An 18443-nucleotide genomic window follows, 5' to 3' on the forward strand; every position below is an offset into this window, starting at 1 on the left:
AAGCGTAAAATTGGAAAAGTCGCAATGGTAGAGTAGGTTATGTGGCGTAGCTGTCTCGAGTCGAAACACGTAGAGTTTGTTCACCTTTACTGATGCATGGTCGAAGTGTTATGAGTTGCAAGTTCCAACGATCGATCGGTACGAGCATGCTTTGGTGCCGGTCACGATGCAATTTTCATTTCAAGTTCCTCCTGTGATTTAATGCCAAGCCGAAACGATCGAGTAATTTACATATTTCCCTGGCGTTCTTCAAACTTATACGTGCGATATTCGGATTTTTCTCTTCTATGGATGCGATAAATTATTCATCCGGCGCGGCGGTGTATTTGGTAAATGCTTATCTCGTACCGATTCGTTTTCTTTGTCTTTCTTATTCTTTCTATTTAAATATCGTATTTTTATCAGCACGTTGCATTTTTAACTCGTAGACATAAAAATTTGATTTAGGTATTATCTGCAAAATGTTCTCATTAGTTTGTCTTTTTTTAGTACTTTTTATACGATATAAACCATTTACTTTTTTTATACTTCGTCTTTTGTAAAGAAACTGAACGATACCATGATACGTTCCATTATCATTGGTAACACTCGAATTGGTACGTGATAAAATTTCCTTGAAAGAAGAAGGATGGCTATCGGTCTCTATCCGCATTTTCGGTTCAATCCGCAATCACGAGGGATTTCACACGATGTATTGCTCCGCGAACACGAATTTCGGCGAATATCGAAAGAGTAAACTTTTCAAAATCCTACTGTATAATGTGACAATATATAAAAATAACCTTTCTTAAAATACATCAGTTGAATGTTTTATTTTTTCACGGGCCTTGCATTTGTATACCCTTTACCTCTCCTATCCTTCGAACAGTCGAATTGGTTCTACCCTTTTAGCACCTATACGATCCTTCCTTTACATGTTATACAGATTAAACACGTTCCAAGTTTGCGTGGCCCCATTGCTACTAACTACGAGAGGGTCATTATGCCGTATACATCCGCACAGATCTAGACACACGGATAGAATAAGCGTTCCATCATGTAAGATAGAAGACACGAAATCGTCGAATTATTTCATTAGGCTAAATTCGAAAGAACCGGCCCGCTTAGGTATCTGTAATAAGAAACTCGACGATTCGTGTCAAACAACGTGTATATAATATTATAGACTAGCGATAGGCCTGCCGTGTATTAGAAACTTAGGAAGCACGTATTGATTTCTAAGAATGCCAAGAAAAAGAGGTTGGTGCTGATTCGGCGAGAACAAAAGACGACACCAATTCCACTTCTGCAGTCCACTTGAACCACTTGCTATTATGTCTTGTAGGTGTAGAAGTTGGCAAAGCCGTATTGGCTTACCTACATATGTGAACAAATTCCTGAGACACCTTATTTTTCTAATTTCACCGAATCCTTAAAATTAATCTCGTGCCTGATTAACGACCCGATCGTCGAAAATTCAACCGACCAATGGAATAAATTATAAACGTCTATGTGCGATTGACATTTGCTATTGTGATTGATGACGGACGAAAAAGGAGGGAAGGGAGAGAGAATGGTTAAAGCATCGCAAATAAATTTACGGCATATGGCGTACTGCTATTTTTTACTTTTTTCTTTTTTCTATTTCACACCAACGTGCATTGGATGCGATGTAATTCATGCAATTCGAGCAGGTGCCGTACGTGCGACCGAACGTGGATGCAGTGAACGGAAGCGGAAGTCGAGCGTAACTTATCATCGGCAAGCGCAGGGTACTCGCGTGTATATATATGTGCTGCTGGGTCACGTTCAACGTTATGCTTTAGTGAACTTTGCGTGTCGACCAAACGTTTCTTCTATTCTCCGACCGGCACCCCTGTTAAAGGCTGTCACCCACTTAACAGCACAGCGCATGAACAACATGAAATTAACATCAACGTACATTGCGTTCTGTACTTGAACGTCAGACTAACCCAAATCCATTTTTTTTTTTTTTTTTCGAAATTTATATACATTAACTCGTCGATCTTCCTTTACTTTCGTCGAAACTAGGGTTAGGGATCTATTTACATTACGTTGTAAATAAAGAAAATCTATCGAAGTAAAGAAGTGTATCTTAAACACGTTATTGCTTCTAGAGCTACGTAAATTTAAGTCCTTTCGTTTCTCGGCAATAACTTTATTCTAAATAAGTCGATTCGAATTAATATTGTTTAGACGTAAGATCGATATTAGTAGAAACGCTTCTTAAATTATTCTACATTTTATCGCGTTCTTCGTTGCTTCTTGAAGCTCGGAGTGATATTAAAATTTGCTAGTTGGTCGTGGCACAGACGTCTCGGAGGAAGTTTATCCGAAGGATTTTATCAACTCCCCTAGTTGATCGGCGATAAATTTGCAAAATAGGCGTACACCGGTACGATACTTGGCTAAAGATTTTAATTAACCCACTTGCGGCTGCATAGACGCTGCCTCTAGGCTCGGCTCATTTTTAACGAGCCGTGGTGATTACCGGTGGTAGGATTCTCGCGGAGGAGAATTAAATCGAGCCGTCGACGTGCTCTTTGTTGGATATCATAATGTCTTATAATTTCATTATTTTTCCTGCTCCCCCCATCCGTCTGAAATTTCCCGGGATGAAAAAACGTCGCGCTTCCGGTATCGTGCGCGTCTCCTCGTCTCCTTTTAATTAACCACGAAAATTAGGCCGGTTACCTGCTTAGGATGGGAACTTTAGGAAACAACAATGCGAGGCTGTGCTCCACGCGAAAGCATTTTTTTGCTTTCTTTCTTATTCTCTTTTCCCTTTTTTCCCACTTTTTTTCCTCACAAAACAATTTTCCTCCTTCGGTATATTTCTGCTGCGTTGTCAAGGACACTGGATGTACTCCCTTTTTTCTCTCTTTTCTTTTTCTTTCTTTTTTTTTTTTCCTGTTCAGCGCAATTACAGTAATTAGCCACGATCAGTCGGCTGTTCGCGTGACGATCAAACGGAAACAAAGATCGGATAATCCTTTTGCTATATCGCGTCATAGCCGAACAACGAGCGTAGACGTAAATGCAACGATTAGAACATTGTTTCCTTCGTGACAATTTTTAGATTCTAAGGAGCAGAAACGAAACGCTAAGTACCTAATTGTCTCTAAAAAGTATCCAATTGTTTCGAGCAACGTGCGCGGATTATCCGTTTGCTGAGAAAGAAAGGATAGAACGAGAAGCAAGCTGCTCGAGATTCGTATTCATTTTTCCCGAGGAAAATAATTTTGACGATAGCAGGAACGATCAACGCTGTATCTGACAACTGCAGCCCCCGCCGTTAGAGTTTGAATCTTCGTCTCTACATGGAGTTCGATTTTAGGCACACACAGCTTTAAGAACACGTAGGAAGTTGAAAAACTCGTGCCCGCATACGCGATTCACCAGTGCCTGTATTGCATAGTCGCAAGTAGATGGTGGTACGTACGTACACGTGCGAATATAAAAATCAACATTTTATTCTGTAGCTTGCACGCTATACGATGCGGCCGCGTGGAACTAAATATATTAATACCGCAGGTAAGTATAAATTTCGCGTGTCGGCCGTACGTACTTACTTTTCTCTCTCGATCGTGTCTGCAGGAATTTCGCGATAATTGCGTATCGTTAATTCTCCGATCTATGACCGTACACTCGTGCATTTCGAATCAAAGATTCTCAATGTTCAGGATCCAGTAGAAATAACAGGAATATTCGATATTCCGCGAGACTGTAGGATTAAAACGGCGAGTGCGATCAATTCGAGGCACTTGTAAGTTTCATCGGCAGTTGAAATCGTTGATTTCATGGAATTGCTAAAATTACTGGAGAATCTAATGAAAATGTGATTGGAATAGTCGAGTGTGAACGGTTAATTCCTAGTCCTTACTTTATCTACATTTTTCTTTTAAAGCTTTGCTCTTTAACAATTTCCATCCACTTCGCGTGGCTGCGGCCGAGCCGCAGCTCGAATTAATTACGGAGCGATTCGACGTCTCAAAGAAACCGATCGAAGGATAGATAAGAGTACACGTAGACGCGCCAACCGTGAAAATTCGTCAGCCAATTATCGTTGCTTCAAATTTTGTACTTACCAATTTGACGATTCTACGAAATTACTATCTACTCTATAGACGCGTCGAATCCAATTCTATCGGCGTGGCACGCACTTGCAAAATTAGAATAATTAGCTGCTAAATAAAGATAGAGTAAAAGTATCAATTAAACTCGATTCGTACTTTGCTTAAACGAACGCTCGGATTGCTTCTTCCGAATACAATTTGAGACGCGTTAACCCTCTATCGGTCTTCTGCACGATTGATCCAAGATTCGCGGCAGGAAGAAGGATACGCTTCCTTCGAGAGACGGACGAGACATTTCCATTTGCAGTCCTGCATTCGCGAGTACGAGTATACTACGACGTATAAGGGAGGAGGATCTACCGAGAGGTTTTTTTGAGCCGACGTCTAACATTCTACGTCTGGTTATCGAAGATGATGAAATTCAGGATTATTTAGGTCATGGATATGTTATTTAACGCACACGAAGGAATATCTACGTGCCGGAGAATATCGCTGGGAAAGAGAGTCCGGGTCGATGGAAACGTGCTACTCGGGAATGGTTGGCAGGCGTGTCCCTCCCGCCAACGAAAATAAGTGTTTCACGGCTAAACAGGATATATTACGTGGTGTTACGTAACGATCATCCCTTCAAGAGATAAGTCGAATCGTATCTGTTGTGTGATGTTGGCAATGTTTGCGGAGCTGTAGTTTCTCAAGGTTGAAACGATATCTAGAAGTCGATTAGGTATGATTGATGCACAGGTAATGGCCACGATGGACTGCAGTCGAGTCGGGATCGGAATAGAAAATTCTACGCGGTAACGCAATCGTAGCGCAAGATCTCGCAAATGATACCTGTACTCGTCGTTCTCCGTCGTTCTTTCATATTTTGTTGCCTCGGAGCGTACGATACTTATTTCTATCTTTTGAACAGAATCTGCCAGGGTTTCTTCGGATCGCGCCTAATAATCTTATCGGTTTAGATCTTTCCCGCAGCCATAAACCCGTTGTTCCTTATTCAAACAATACGCGATAGTCGGCTGAATCAGTCGGCTGAAGCCAGACACGGCTGTACACTGGCGGACACAATATCGAAAACGATCCGCGGATCGCGGCGAATCCCTCGAGCGTGTCTCGCCCCTTTTCAATTCGCGCACCGGCCGAACCATTATTCGTCTATTCGAACAATCAGCGTCCCCCTCGTAACCCATATCCCCGGCTGCGTGTCCAAAACTCACCGTACGAATTTCAGCCGCGCCTGTTCTCTCCATTGTCTTTCACCCGTTAAAAAATCGAGAGGAAACATCGAGGAATAGAGAAAATCATGCACGTGCCGTTTTTAGAAATTAGGGAAACAAAAAAAAAAAGGAGAGAAAAATAATAAAAAGCAAGAATAAAAAACGGAGGAATTTAGTCGAAAAACGAACAATGTAAAAGTATGTATCAAAAGCGGTGGTCGAAGCATGGAACGCCGCAAAACGCGCCTATATCTGCATCCGCAGGAAGGTTAGCGGCGTCGCGACGCTGGCCCGACATAGCGGCGCCGGCTACGCGAACGGGACGACTAACAGTCGAGAGGGGGAGAAAGATGCACGATCGAGTGCCGCCTAACGCTCGCGTGGGTGGGAGACAGCCACCGAGGAAGAAGAAGAAGGGAAGCGTCGCGGAAAAACGAGAAAATCTCGCGCGCACGTCAGGATAAGACGATGGAATTTTTACGCAGGAAATCCTCTGCGGAACAGCGTGGAAGATGCATCGACAAATATGAAATGTGTTCAGGGTACCAGCGTGCTATTATCTCTCTGTAGTCGAGCTACTTTCTGAAAGTCTTTTCGCACAGATTTCGTGTTACGACGAAAAGGGCATGGATCAGATCGGTAAATCGATGTTGCACAGGGAAAATGTATAAAAATAAACCTCTGAGACGCTGGCTAAGGGGCAATTTCGAAATGATGTAAATACACGTACACGTGTATGTATTAAAGCAACGAGACTCATCGGATAAATCTCGAGAGTAAGGACCGCAGGACTATTATCGGTGTAGGAGGGTAAGATCCTGCAGGGCATGGCTTTCGTCACGGTTGAGAGAGCATTTTGAAAATTTATACGTTGCTGTGGGGAACGTCGAAACGTAGAAGCGATAGTCGAGGTAAATGAGAAGCGCAAAGAAGAAAGAGAGAAGAAACGGGAAGAAAATTCAGAAAGCGTAACGGTGCTCGTAGGGGGATGAAAGAGACAGGTTGACCAAAAGGGAGTGTACCTTGGCGATACACGGGGCGAAAAACAAAGGTGACTGAGAGGCAACAGAGAGCAGGAAGAAAAGAAAGAGGCACACGAGGAGGAATATAGCGGCAGACGGAGACAGCGACGTGAAAAATCGCAAAAATGCTAAAAAAGTGGGAGAGAGTTGGAAGTCGGATCTAAGGAGAAACGAAGATAGCCACACGGTAGATAGAAAGAGAAATTGCAGAGAGAAAGGCGATACGAAACGGAGAGCGAGAGAGAAAGAGACAGAGAGGGGACTGGAGCGAAGAAGGAGAGAGGAAAACAGGGAGTAACGTTGCGGACTATCGACCCGATCCGGTTGGGCGCCTGCGCTCTGGCAACCCCTTCTACCGTCGAGCCGTCTCGCCGGCGACGCGGCGCTCTACGCAAAGTCGTCGGTGCGATCGGTGCGACGTTGGGACCAGTGCCTCTCACGATTCCGTTCTCGCTCTGCCCTCCGTCTCGTTATTCCGTACGTACAACGCGTCCGAGTGTTACTTTGCATCGTCGCTTGTAATACATTACGCTATATACACATATAATATACAATATATACACATTCGCGCATATACACACATCCGTACACGACATACACGCATAGACACCCGCACGTAACCAACACGCACGCACGTATGCACGCGAAAAGATTACTTCCGGATGCGGTGAATTTCAGCCGGTGAACATCACGCCGGGCCAATAATACTCTTGGGTAACGCGATCCATCACCGAATCACGGTTACGAGTTTAACTGTCCTCGGAGAGTGGTGAAAGTTGAGAAAGAAGAGGAAAGCAGGAATATATCGGTCTACGGGAAGACAGCGGAAAACCCCCAACGACGGAGACGATGGAGTGGTAGGCTTCGAATACGACCCAGCCCTACTTTGCCTTCCGCTTCCTGTCTTCGCCTTTCCTTCTCTCGCATTTGTCTTCCCTTCGATATCGTTTAATCCGTTCCAATGTCCCCGGTCTCTGGTCGTTGTCCTTCCCTTTCGGGCCGTTTCCGAGGCACGATCGTCACTCCGACGATACTTCGAACAAAGTTATCGCGTACGCGATTCTTTCTTCTTTCTTTCAGCTCATTGTTATCGTACTCTATGGAAAGAAATACAGCCGGCTCCTCCCTCTTTAATTCGATTGCTTTCGACCATTCGATTTAAACTGCACCGTAGATCGAATATCGCCTACCGGTCTTACACCCTATCCTTTTTAGCCACGAACTATCACGAGCGAACCCTTTGCATTAGTCACCGGCAAGATCCACGTAGGCCATCCTCGCGAATCTACTCTACAAGATTGAAATTCCATCCAATCGAGTGGATAGCAGGAAAGTAACGTAATAGAATTCGATTCGATTGCGATTGCGGGTAGAGACGTACTAGCGCAAAGGGTTAAAGCCCAAGCCTGAAGGAGACCGCATCCTTGGACGAGCCGGCGCAAACACCTTTTCCTTCCCTTTTCGCTGCTGGTACGACACGCTCATACGTCATGTCTTTTTCTCTGTTCTTTCTTTTCCAATCTCTCCCTATCGGCATCGCCACGCTGGTGACTCGCACACCGGCGCTCTACGTCGATCGCGCGCACGCACTCACTGGACTCGCGCGCGCGCGCGCGCGTGCTCGCGCTCGTACTCGCCTGCCTCGTCTACCATCCTCGTGCGCTCGTACACACGTACGCTCAGACGGGCCACAAGACGGACGTCCGACAACCGTTCGCGAATACTGCCTTGAAGGAAGAAGCAGCAGGAGTATAGCCACCGGAGGAAGAAGAAGAAGAGAACGAAAACGAGGAGAGGAGGTAGGAGCAGGTGGTAGAGTGGAGGTGGCGGCGGCGGAGAAGAGGAGAGCAGCGAAGAGAGGCGAAGGTGAGAGGCGAGAAGCGAAGAAGGAGCAGGAGGAAGCGAAGCAAGTGTAGCCGCATCGTCGACGCCGAGGAGCCACGTCCTCGGGAGGGAATCAACCTGGCCTGACGACCGTGCCCGTCGTCTAAACGGCCCCGTCGCTACCGCAGCGGCTGTGTGTCACTACTGTTCCACTGCCCCACACACCGCGGCCTCATGATTGGTTCATTCTGGAACCTCTGTCGTGCGTGCCCTTCAATGCCAATTGACAAGGTGAGAGAGAAATTGACCGGAACATCGTTGCATCGTTCGTGGATCGTCTTCCTGATTTTCTAACGATATTTTCACAGAGTAGATTCGCCGGAAGATGTTGGATACGAGAGCCCCGCTTACAAATATTCTCGAATAGTACACGTCAATGGTATCGGTGTACGATGTACAGAGATTCGGTTATTCTTTGTCGTTCCCTCGAGGCTGTTTCTCGATAATACCAAAGCAACAGCACTCCCGATACTAACGTACGATAGTTCTCGATCGTTTGGATCGATGTCGTATCTCTTGGAACGAGTATGTGTGTGTCTCCTACTCGTAGGGGATATTATCGAAGGAGTAGTATAGGTTGTCAGAGGTATTGGAAGAAGAAGGATTCGATCGAGTGGCTCTTTTTCGTATTATACGAACCTCGACGATATAGACGACTCGAAGGGAACCGTCGGTTCCGGAAATACACGATCAAGAATTTTCAAAGAGCCGTAGCTCGATCACAAAGGTAAAAAAGTAACAGCTTGCCGAGTTTCTTCCTCGTCGATTCTCGCTATTATAGTTTGGTATTCAGATTCTCTCGGTACTGCCTCGCCGTATACTTTATCTCGACGATCGATGTTATCATCGTATCGAAATCTCTGTGTATAGCGGAGATTTAGCGAAGAGGGATCGGCGATTTTATCCGACGAGAGAGGAAAGTTTGGCTAGCACTCGAGCTCGACGATCTTCCTAATCGAGACTAAGCTTAAAACTCGATGGTTTATTCTCTTCTAGCAGTTTCATTCGCCATGCAAGAATGATATTTACGTAACACTGATTATGAAATATCGACGAAAATCGTAGCAGATCTTGCGAGCCGCGTTCGCGCTATTTCAACCGTTGCTCTAGCTATTCAAGGTTAATTCTACGCGTTCTTCCTTTCATGGAGAATCTCAAAGCTCGGTAGCGCTTGTTTCACCGAACCGGCCTCGATTAGGCTTTACTACGCGTGACTTTTGTTTCCGTCGCCTTCGTCCGTGGAAACCGCTTTATAGCTTTATCGATCGTTCCTTCGAAAACCGAACTCCTTTTATTCGTCTACGCTCGAGACAACACGTGCTTCCGTAGCGCGGTACACGATGTCCTCCTCGATATCAAAATCGATGCCGGCGTATCGACTTTTACTTCGCTTTTACTATTTAGCTTTTACCACTTGATTGTCAAATAAACGAATTTCCTCCTTTGAAAGGGACAACGAAAGATCAAACACGAAATCGCGTGGCTGACACAGTATGGAATTATAGACACGTGGAATACTGCGTTGAAAGTTCTCCTCGTATCTCAAATTGCCACAATGACAATTCAAGTTCCACGAGGCATCCCGTGCATCTCGCGTACAAGAAACTCGACGACTTTCGAACAATTCCTCCGTGGAAATTTACGAGGTGCACGCAGCCACGCAAATACGCGCAATAGTACTCGGGAATCGAAGGTGTCGGTAAGGCTGGTTCGATTTTCCAACCGGAAAGAGGGTGCGACTTACTCGAATATGAAAGTTTCTCGCCAAACTAAAGCCGTTTCTTTCTTTATCCACGTACGATCCTGGTAAATTCTTGCACCAGAAAAAGCCGATTCTCTCGTCACGCAAATAGCTGAAAAAATTATCGAATACTTGGAAATCACGAGTGTACGTTCGATAAGTAATACGTATTACGGATTATCGGTCAGAGGAACCAATCATCCGCGTGCACATTGTTAGGAACGAACAATACGAAGTTGGACATTGATCGACGGGGATACGTCTGCACGGAAATTATTTCGCGAATCTACTTTGCTCGTCGAACAGATAATTCCTACCATTCCTAGAACTCGCAATATCGTTCGATTAGCAATAACGGTAATAATTCGTCTGGAATACCTTCGAACGTAGTTCGTCCCTAAAGTATTCGTTTGACGATTCAAACGGATCAACGATAATACGCGCGAATATTCGCGATAAAGTTCGCCCAATTGTTTTAAAGCGGATATAGTTTGATACGCGCTTTGTCACTCTTTGTTCTATCTTTTTCCCAATTTATTATTCTCTACGGTCGATGGAAACGACACGCCGGTGAAACGCGTCGGCTGTCACGTCTCTTGGATTAATTCGCGTGCGAGGATGAAAGGGTGAAAAGGGAGACGGTTTGTTGGCATTGCGGTTTACTCGAAGGCGCGACTCGTAAATCTCGAAACTAGAGAATTGCCGTGTTCCCGGCGACGCGACGGTTCGCCGTTCCTGTCCCATTTCCCACCGCTTCTCGCGATAACAGCACGTACCAAACTACTATGATCGTTCGTATTAAACGTACGAAATTTTCAACGAGGCAGTTCTATAGCATTCGTAAAACAGCTGCCAACAGTGATTTATAATTTATAGTCAAAACGATCACGGTAGGAATCGTATAAATCCCGAACAACAAGCTCGACTAAGATTGGCAAACTTGATTAGTTGCGCTCGGGAGGAAATGTATTCTGGCGAATCAATGCTAATCCTCTTCCGTTTGTTTTCTAACGAGCGACCGTGAATTTGTTCTGCGAAGAAAGAGCAGGCAATAGAGAAACGAAAGGAAGATGAAACGAAAGAAAGAGAAGGGAAAGAGATAAAAGAGGCAAAGACGGGCAAATTAATGGCTGCTAGTTGAACGGTATATTATACCCATTGGGTAATTACACATTTCATTAGATCGTAATCAATTGCGTGAACAAGTAGACGGCTGCGAACGTTTCGTCGTACACGTATACCATCTTTTATCCGGGAATTAATCACAAGGAGAAGGCTGTAAAGCTGGCACAGCCTCGAAAAGCGTATAGATACGTCTTCCTGTTATCGTCATCCGGTTGTTTCCCGGCGTCTGTACTCCTTTCCGATAAAAAACGAAACTTCTTCCTATCGTATCGATAAACATCTGTTTCTATTTCGCTGTCTCTGTTCGAAAGTAGAGCATCGACTGTGCTTCTACGCTCTGGTAGCCGATTACGCGATGAAATTAGTTTAATGTGAGATCGCAACACACGGGGTAACATCGACGACTGGAATATTTCCTCGGTAACGACGTCTGTTTCCTGTCTCTTCCATCTCAGTCAGAAGAAACACCATTTGTTCACCGACTCGCTGACACGATGACAAAAAGATGCGGCGTATCGATTTTTCGACGAATACGCTCGTCGGTCACCTTGCCGACTAATAAAACGCTGCAACGTTCTTTCCACGAAAGTCGAATTAAGAAACTAGGACGTGTTAGTACGACTGTTAGAACGACGACTAAAAGAAAAAACGACATTAAGTTACAAAAGAAAAAGAATGATGATTCATTTCAAATTAGAGCTATAGTCTCGCGATGGACATAAAAATATCGTTGTTGCTATATTTCCAACACGAGCTATGCCATTAGTGGGATTAATTTGTAACGGAGCTCGCTCTAATACCGTCCACAAGTCGATTCTTCGTAAAACGGATCGAACGCGTACGTTACATGAAATTATACGATGCATTCGTTTTCTTTCAGCCTTATGGAAATTTATCGTCGATTTGTCAAATCGTATCTACGGCTGGCCGGACGTTTTAAGGTCGATCGAGAAGATAAGGAACGAGGCATTCAGAGTGCATCGCATCGAGTTCGAACGATGTTTCGCCCCGTCACCTCCGGTACAATCGTCTAACAATTCGCGTGGCCGAGCGTCATGAAAAGTGGTAGGAGAACACCAGCACTGCGCCACTCTTCATTCGTCGATATGCACTATCACGTGCACCATTCTTCTGTCGGACGTACATTGACTTTTACTACTTGGTCGCCCGACTACGGCTGCAATGCGCAACGCCGGCTAAATTAGACGAAGGGTTCGCGAAACGACCCTTTCGCCAGTCACGGTAAATGGGATAATAAGCCTCGTTCGCAACAACGGAAGGGTAAAAATACCCGGGAAGAATGCTTCTCTTTTGCTTTGCTTGACGTTTCGAAACAACCATTCACGTTGAAATAATCGCTTTTTTTTCAAACGACTTGTAATTATCTTTCACTGGCCGAAAACGGTATATCTCCGTGGCATATTTTTAAAATGGGTTATAAATATAATACAAATACGCGGGTACGTAGGTTGATTCGTAAACCTTGAAGAAACCGCGCTTGCAAGAGGAAGCACTTCGATAAATAGCGGGTGATAGAAATCAGGTTACCCGACTGTAAGCGTTTCAACTACTAAAATTTCTGTGGAACTAGGCCTCGCGTGTACTCGATTCATTATTTTCATAGGCAAAATTAACCCCAAAAGACTATGCCCTGATATACGTACGTACGTTATCGTCTTGTCCAGAAATAATTGCTCGCCACTCCAAAAGAGAGAACTACGAAATTTCCCCTCTTATTCGACTCGTGACGGATCTCTATTTTCATCGAATGTTCAAAATCCTATCGACGTTAACGTTCCCAAACTTTTTGGACGAAATTCGTCCATGTCCGGCAGAAGAATCTTAATCGAGTTCTCTCCGCGGGCAGAGTATAGAAACGAAAACGAAGAACGTACGAGCAGCCCATGGAAGAATGCAAGCTGTCACGATGAATTCAACTTTGACACGCAGTATTTCGCCGCTTGCATGCAGCTGGCATCAGGAGGTCGAAGTAGTAGGAGAACACCGGCACTGCGCCACTGTTTCTCCTTCGTCGATATTCTCGGTGTAGCTGGTCGGCGAGTGGCAGTACGTTGACTCCTACTACTCGGCCATATGCCTCTGAGCATAGATTACAACGCGCAATCGTGTTGATAAGCCGCATGTTGCACCGTGTTGTACAGGTGGGAACCGGCCAAGTCAAAGGGCCGTGTCTCTGTTACGTCACTATCTACGCTGCAGTTCCTATCCTTTCCTTTCTTTCTTATTCCTTTTAGTCGTATTTCGTTTGTTCCGGTTAGCAAGCGACGCGCAACCGATCGTCCTGCCTTGCTGGCATTTCGTTCTCTTCAAAGTCTGCAGGACGTCGCTCGTTTCCTTTCTTTTTCCCCATACTTGCTGAGAGAAACGGAGTACGTTTACGAGTACGAGATACAACATCTTCTTTATTTTCGTTTGTGTAAGTTTGCTTGATTCTATCGGATGCTATAAAACGATAAGACCGAAGGGTAGAAACGTCTTCTTTCGTTGACCGAGAATACACGAAGATCTTCGCGTTATACGAAGCATTTTGATCGTGCGACGTTGCACAGTGGAATCTTGTTTACTGGGCGGAGAGAATTAGGGGAATTTCTCCCCTATGCTTGCACTCGAGGATACCAAACGATCGCTCTAGTTTGGGGGATGTTTTAGGAAGTATTAGAATTCGTTGTTATCTTACGTCTTCCATCGACCCTTAACGTACGAGGTTTTCAAGGATTACGATATATAGGGCGAGCAGCGAGGGTTCAAATTGAATTGACAGAAATCTACAAAGACAAGAACCACCTGAAAGGTTAGCTAGGGCAGCATCGACTTCATATATATAGTCTTTAGCCTTGGTTTAGTTTCTATAGAATATTCCATTCAACGCTATATATATATATATATGCATCGATGCATCAATCGACTCTATATTTTATTTCGTAGTCTTCTACCTTTACACGCTTGTACACTACATTGTCTTAAACGATACACAGTTGCAAGAAACTTGCTATATATTTTCGATTTCTTTTCTTGGCAAGCGATACGAACCCGTTTCGCTAGTCCGCGAAATATGTCGCCAATGCGGCACGACACACAGTGAAGAAGTTTCGACCATCGTACGTTTCTCTCTTTCCTCTCTTCGTCAAGAGGTAGATCTACTTTATGAAACATCTTGTTCCACTTCGTCTTCTTCTTCTTCTACTTTTCTTCTTCCTCTGATAAGAATTACGTGCAAGTTACACAAGGACAAGACTCGATCTTACGCTTCGTAACTCCTGCAAAATGTTTGTCTTTTCAACTTTGAACAAGCATTGGGCTACCTTCCTTTGATCAGTATCTGTCGACTCTGTTTGCTGATCCTTCCACTTACATTAATAATCGTCCGGGGAGTTACTATTTACTATTCAGACGCAGCGTAGATGCTTTCCCGGCTCGTTCGTCTTTTCATTCACAATCGGGGTCGTGTTTTCCACAGTTTTAATTATTCTTTCTGACACGGTTTCGCATCGTTATTTCCGCCTCGTCACTAACACGTCCCTGCAATTTTTCTTTCCACTACGCGCCGTGTTTCGCTCATCCTGCGAATCCTTTCGCGTCCATGTTCGTCCAGCAGGATTCATCTGAATTTCAAGCAAGCGAATTTAATTTTTTCCCTGCCATGGTGTTTCCCGCTCCGATTTGTTTTGCCCCTTTCGAATTCCCTACGATTGATAGGAAAATGAGGTCGCGCAAGATTGTCAATACGAGTGCAGGCCACGCTAGGTTTCCACGCAATTGCACGACTTTACTCGACCGATCGATTCTTTCGAGTCGTGTAATAAAAATGAATTAAATAACAAATTAAAAATACGTCCGCGCGAAACTGCATGTTGAATCGTTCGCTTTCTTCGAGCAAGTAAGTTCTGAAACGCAAGCGAGAGCAAACACGAGAAAGAGCAGAAAGAAAAACTGCAATAGCGAAAGAGTTTCCTCGTTAAACCGCTTCGAGGACCCGCTGTGTCACGGGCTACGTTCCGAGCAGTCGGATATCGCAACGAGTGGCTCGTAAATCCTCGAGTTCACTTCACTGACACCGATCGCGACGGTGACGATCGTGCTGTTGATCATAATGACAACAAAAAGCAACCGTTCAGCGTACTCTGTTCTCGCGATATCACATTTACCGGGCTCGTTTGCCAATCCAATCTCTTCGATCTGTTGACTGTTCAATTTTTTATAATCAAACCAAAAGAGTGCTTCGAGTATGAATTTAACGCTTTCTCATAGCGGCGAGTGTTTGCTTAGGTCATTCGTCGTGAAGTTGCTGGTTTCGCGAATGCAAGAATCATCGTCGTCGTATTCTTCGTAAATTTTCACCACAATTTCGATACGAATTTCTTCTCGAGCACTACGCGGAAAAGAAATTGATTAATAAAAACATCGAAGAGTGATAAGCGGGGCCATGCTGGGATATAGGAAGAACGATAATTGTCTTGGAAGTCTAACCAGGGGAGGAAAGAGGAGCTACAAGGGAAAGGAGATAGGATCGCTCTCTCGACGATGTCATCTCGACGTCTCATCGGCATGCAGCCGGTTGGAAAAACGGATTTCTCTCCGTACTCCGCCGAGGCGAAAAATCTTCGATCGCTTGGAAATTACCTCGTGAAACGAGAGACGCGAACGGAGCGAAAAAGGCGATGTCGTTTCGCCGACCGAGAATTCGCGCAACATTTTCGTCAGTCTGTCGGCTGACGGCGTGTAGCAGTGCGCCTTTTTCGAGCGTTCTCTAACCACTGACGTTCGAGTAGCGAAAACGAAGGAGTAATTAAAAGTTTAAATTGCCGATTCGAAAGTTATTTGGTCGAAATACCACCAACAATCTTTTCACTATACGCGAACGAAAGACTTGGAACATCGTTCGACCTCGTTTTATATTTTTCTCGGTACGTAACATTCGCAGTTGGTTCTCCGAATTCGTCGAAGTAACTTCTACATAGGAGAATTCTCTTTCTCTTCCTTTTTCTTCTAATATATGTTACGAGTGGAAACTTTTCAGAGCTGTAAATATTCAAACGCGTGTCCACTTTTCGATCGAACTTTATGGAATTTGTCGATCCCTTTTAGCGTAATGTACGACGTACTGTCGAAGCCTCTGGGATTTCCTCGCAATTCGGCAGCGCGTGAAATATTCCTATTCGAAGCGAAGAGAAGGAGCTTGGAGAAGAAAAGGATCCTTCGGGAGGAGGTCGAGAACACCGGGGTGACAGTTGTATTCGTGGAAAGGAGAGTTTCATTCACACCCGGATTCGTTAATGAACTGCCGGTGCCTTCACGCCGTAGTTCGCGAATTTTATATTCATCTATTTTCGACGAATATCGATCGGTCGCCGCCGCAGTCGAACGATTGCGTCGAATCCTCGAGCAAGCGAATGATTCGCCGACTCGACGAATTTCCTCTCAGAGACGAGTCAACGAGCGTATAATCGGCCAACTTTTCAGACAATTATCGAAGTCGCGAAACGGCCGACTTCGTCGTCTTCGTTCCGTTTTCGCACGCGTTCGCAGATTCGAGCGAGCTCGGTATAATTTCTCGTTAGTTATTCGTGTTTTAATTACGAGACGCGTTCACAGCGGTGTCTCTATTAATTGCACACGCGACATCGTTCGGTGCAGTTTTCTTTGTACTACGGCGTAATTATCAATTAACCGGCTATCTCGTTAAACGCGACTTTTAACGACAATTACTCCGCGGGCCTTCGCGTGTTTCGTGCCCGACTACCGCTATCTAATTTCATCGGAACAATCACATCGACCTTTTGATTTTGCCCTCCCTTCCTCGAATACCGCTTCTGCTTTTCATTTCCGCGATCCACGAGCTCTCAGCGATTCGAAGTCGATCGAATCCTCCGCTGGGAGACTCTCCATCGCCTACATCGTGATTAAGTTAACGGAAGTTCTTTCGCTTCGCGAAACTAGTTTCCACGAACAACGGAGGTAGCGTTGTTCGCTTCTTTTTATTCTTTCTTTTTCGTTCTTTTCTTTTTTATGGCAAATAGGAAACTTTCGCGTCTTAAATTGTACCTTTTACCGGTATTTAGCGATCAGAGCGACGTCGATTGAAAATTTCGCAGTAGGTCATCAAATTCCGCTTATCGTTGACTTTGTAAGCGATCGGACGAAATTATGGAAATGTTCGCGTGGTAGGGCGAGTGGCGAAGCGGCGTGGCGTGGCGTGGGCGCGGCGACATACGGAAAGGTTAACAGTGCCCCACATCGGCATTAATAAATGAACGTATAAGGATCGATAGACGGTCGTAAATACGGCAGTCCACCGCACTAGCCGTAGGTGCTGCATCGACGCTATACTTTTAAATCAACCGATCCATTTTTGATCGCGCCTCTCCTCTGCTTTGCGTTCACGTACGCCACACCGCAACAAATTGTTTCGAAATGCAACGGGAGAAATGCGGTTTGTAACCGACTGCGTAAATATCGCGTCCCGAGGTCGAATACTCTTTGATAACACAACAGAAGAAGAGAATACAATTTTGTAACAAGATATTATGAAATCTATATAAAAATAAAAGACAAATAGATTAGCACGACGTCGGTACCATCTCGGCCTAAATTACAATAATTATTTCGCTGCGCGATAGACATATGAGCCTAAAGCTTTTGCAAATGGATTATGGAAGCCCCATGCATCGACCTGTCTGTCTATCTATCGAAACCTTGCAGCATGTTTTAATTGGTACAATGAACGCCCAGATACACAACGTTGGAAATATTTCATGCTCCTCGAGTCGCCCTCGAATCGTTAAATATCAGTTTCTTTTATTTCGGAAATGTCGAAATGCGTAACGTGGTTACTGTTATCCGGCTCTGTAGTACAATATTTGAAGATACAACAACGACGATCGTGCTCGTTGTTTTACTTGCTCCTTGTTAATGGGAAAAAGTCCGGTCGGACAGATGAGCATGGAAACGAATGAAAATATTTAGAGAACGTAGCCGGGTTGAGCATACGCGCTGGTACGCGTGTCCAGATCACGTTGTCACCTCCGCGTTCTCGGACATAGAACCGACAGTATCTGGGTTAAGTAACTAAATCAATCAACTCTGAAAAAACAGGACAACGCAATTAGCGACGCCGCTACAAATCTGTCAGGTTTATAAAATCCCGCGGAAAGAGACAGCTTACCGACCTGCCTGCTAATGCGATAAAATATATCCCCGTTCCTCTTATGCCTTTTAGAAAACGTCTTTTCTCCTCGCCTATCCACGGTCCATGAAAACGATCTGACGTTTGTCGAAATCTTCGCGCCGGTAAAGTGGCGTCGTTCCTTTTTTTCTTTTTTTTTTTCTATAATTCTCTTCCTTTTTCCTTATCTGTCCT

The 18443-nt window shown here is 44.7% G+C and overlaps 1 protein-coding gene across 22 annotated transcripts in view; it reads left to right on the plus strand.

Annotated features, from left to right (window-relative positions):
* The window catches only part of LOC117211590 (proteoglycan 4), a 44812-nt gene that overhangs the window by 633 nt on the left and 25736 nt on the right, over window positions 1–18443 (plus strand). For 2 of the 22 annotated variants that reach the window (XM_033455626.1, XM_033455628.1), the window contains exons 1-2: window positions 6693–7172; window positions 7999–8430. The exons of 17 other annotated variants lie outside the window; for them this stretch is intronic. In XM_033455626.1, the coding sequence (XP_033311517.1) occupies window positions 8374–8430 (57 nt within the window). In that variant the 5' untranslated portion in view covers window positions 6693–7172; window positions 7999–8373. Of the gene's footprint in view, window positions 1–6691; window positions 7173–7998; window positions 8431–18443 lie in introns of those variants that run through there. 3 more of the 22 variants (XM_033455627.1, XM_033455631.1, XM_033455642.1) reach the window with 3 other exon arrangements.

This window comes from Bombus bifarius, unplaced genomic scaffold (genome assembly GCF_011952205.1).
Source record: "Bombus bifarius isolate JDL3187 unplaced genomic scaffold, Bbif_JDL3187 scf7180000008239, whole genome shotgun sequence".
Taxonomy (NCBI): Eukaryota; Metazoa; Arthropoda; class Insecta; order Hymenoptera; family Apidae; genus Bombus; species Bombus bifarius.